The 2,882-nt window shown below is 34.9% G+C and overlaps 1 protein-coding gene across 2 annotated transcripts in view; it reads right to left on the bottom strand.

The window, feature by feature from the left end:
- Positions 1–1,441: 1,441 nt before the first annotated feature.
- The window catches only part of LOC147466954 (uncharacterized), a 5,954-nt gene continuing 4,513 nt past the window's right edge, over positions 1,442–2,882 (bottom strand). For both annotated transcript variants that reach the window (XM_086533395.1, XM_086533396.1), the window contains exon 2: positions 1,442–2,882. This exon is cut by the window's right edge and continues 1,349 nt beyond it. In XM_086533395.1, coding sequence (XP_086389521.1) covers positions 2,606–2,882 — 277 coding nt within the window. In that variant the 3' untranslated portion in view covers positions 1,442–2,605.

Raw genomic sequence — 2,882 nt, 5'->3', positions numbered from 1 at the left:
TTCTGACTCCCAACTCATGCTGCTTTTTTTGTGATTATTCTCAATATCGTTTATCAATACTATCATTTCTTTTATGACTATGATCGTCTTTAGCATCATTATCATCATCATTTATATCATCATTATATCAATATAATTGTAATCATTATTGTTATTATAGTCTTTATCACCATTATCATTAATAGGAATATTGTTGCTGCTGTTAAAACTATTATCATTATTACTATTACCATTATCATTATCATCATCATTATTATCATTATCATTATCTTATTATTACTATCATCGTTATCATTATTAACATCATGATCGCCATCATCATGATTATTATCACGCTTGTTATCATATCATCATTATCAGTATTATCATCATTATTATCATTATCATCATCATTATCATTATCATTGTTATCATTATCATCATCATCATTATTATCATTAGGTTATTGTCATTATCGTTATTGTTGCTAATACATATATTGTTATTGCCCTTATGATGATCATCATTATTATGAGAGAAAGAGGAGAGAAATAAACAAGGGAGGAGAAAGAGAGAATGTTTCTTGTCCAATAACATTTTCACAACATAAGTCACATCCTGTACATCAGTCGCAATAAATCATTAGTTATGTAACTATCGCAAGCCGTCAGTGGTCTATTCATATCACGTATTGTATCTACACTTTTGTTTTTGTTTTCTTGTTTGTTTATCTTAAGTACAAAACAATTAGCCAAGGTCTGCCAAAGAAAAAATGATTTTCCATATTTATTCAATTTTGATTATGGAAATGGAGTATGAAATTTAGATTGCAAACGCATTTATTATTCACTGATAGAATGAATCCATTCCAATTTTAATTTAGGCAGTAATGGCTTAATATACACACAAGCAAACAAACACGCTGACACACGTGTACACACAGACGCATACAGATATGCTCATATATTCCTACAAACACATACACACACATGACTATGATTTATACATTAATACGCTGTGTATATGTAGGCTATACATACACACACAAAAACACACACTTACACACACACATACTCTCTCTCTCTCTCAATATATATATATATATATATATATATATATATATATATATATATATATATATATATATATATATATATATATGTATATATATATATATATGTATATATATATATATTTATATATATATATACATATATATATATGTGTGTGTGTGTGTGTGTGTGTGTGTATAGGTAGATAGATAGATAGGCAGACATATATGAGACAATTAATTTCCAAATGATAATGATGGTAGGAAATCGATATTCAGTTGAGTAATATATGAAAAGGAAGCACATGTTGGTCTGTAGGTCTTCCATGGAATTTATTTTATAATTATTCCAACTCGTTGGATTTCATTGCTTCATTGCATTGCAATAATTAGGCAATCATAAAAAATGTATTTCAATAATTCATAAACTTTTATTTAGCAGGCCATTGAAAGTCATAAGGTTGGTACCACGTATTGTTTTATTATCCTTATGATTTGTTTGATTTTTGTTTATATCTTTTGCAGACATGACGTGAATGTGAATATGTTATTTGCAGATGAGTGCTTTGTGGAGATTTTTGTGACTTGGTTAAAACATTTGGGGGGAATATTTATCATAACCGTATTATTGCTATTTACTTTCCAGTAAAAATGTGTAATCGGCTCCATTATTGCTTCACCTGTTGTCTGCTCCTGTTTAGTTGATATGGTATTTATCTGCTTCAGTCTATAAATGCTCCAATTTTTTAGTTTTTATTCTGTTCCAGTGTAGCGTTGCACCAGCTTAATAGTCTCAATACCAGCTGTGATCTATTTCAGTGTAGCGTTGCACCAGCTTGATAGTCTCAATACCAGCTGTGATCTATTTCAGTGTAGCGTTGCACCAGCTTGATAGTCTCAATACCAGCTGTGATCTATTTCAGTGTAGCGTTTGCACTAGCAATAGTCTGCTCCGACCATGCTTATGCACCAGCTGCTCCAAATAAAGAGATGCGCCAGCTTGTTTCAGCAGAGTGATGCACCAGCTGTAGTCTGCTCCAATTTAACTGATGCACCATCTGTAGTTTACTCCAACTTAACTGATGCACCAGCTGTAGTCTGCTCCAACTTAACTGATGCACCAGCTGTATTCTGCCTCTGGTGAACTGATGTACCAGCTGTCGTCTGCTCCAAATTAACTGATGGGAACTGATGCACCAGCTGTAGTCTGCTCCAATTTTACTGATGCACCATCTGTATCCTGCTCTTGGTGAACTGATGTACCAGCTGTCGTCTGCTCCAAATTAACTGATGCACCAGCTGTAGTCTGCTCCAAATTAACTGATGCACCAGCTGTATTCTGCTCCTAAGGAACTGATGCACCAGCTGTAGTTTACTCAAACTTAACTGATGCACCAGCTGTATTCTTCCCCAACTTAACTGATACACTAGCTGTCGTCTGCTCCAAATTAACCGATGCACCAGCTGTATTCTGCTCCTAAGGAACTGATGCACCAGCTGTAGTTTACTCAAACTTAACTGATGCACCAGCTGTATTCTGCTCCAACTCAACTGATACACCAGCTGTCGTCTGCTCTAACTTAACTGATGCACCAGCTGTAATCTGCTCCAAATTAACTGATGCACCAGCTGCCGTCTGCTCCGACTTAATTGATGCACCAGCTGTCGTCTGCTCCAACTTATTGATGCACCAGCTGTCATCTGCTCCAACTTAACTGGTGCACCAGCTATAGTCTGCTCTAACTTAACTGATGCACCAGCTGTCATCTGCTCCAACTTAACTGATGCACCAGCTGTCGTCTGCTCCAACTTAACTGATGCACCAGCTGTAATCTGCTCCAAATTAACTGAT

Source organism: Penaeus japonicus, unplaced genomic scaffold (assembly GCF_977035675.1).
Source record: "Penaeus japonicus unplaced genomic scaffold, GWHDUDI00000001_assembly GWHDUDI00000039, whole genome shotgun sequence".
Taxonomy (NCBI): domain Eukaryota; kingdom Metazoa; phylum Arthropoda; class Malacostraca; order Decapoda; family Penaeidae; genus Penaeus; species Penaeus japonicus.
Note: the sequence above shows the minus strand (reverse complement) of the source record. Positions and strands in the feature narration are given on the sequence as shown.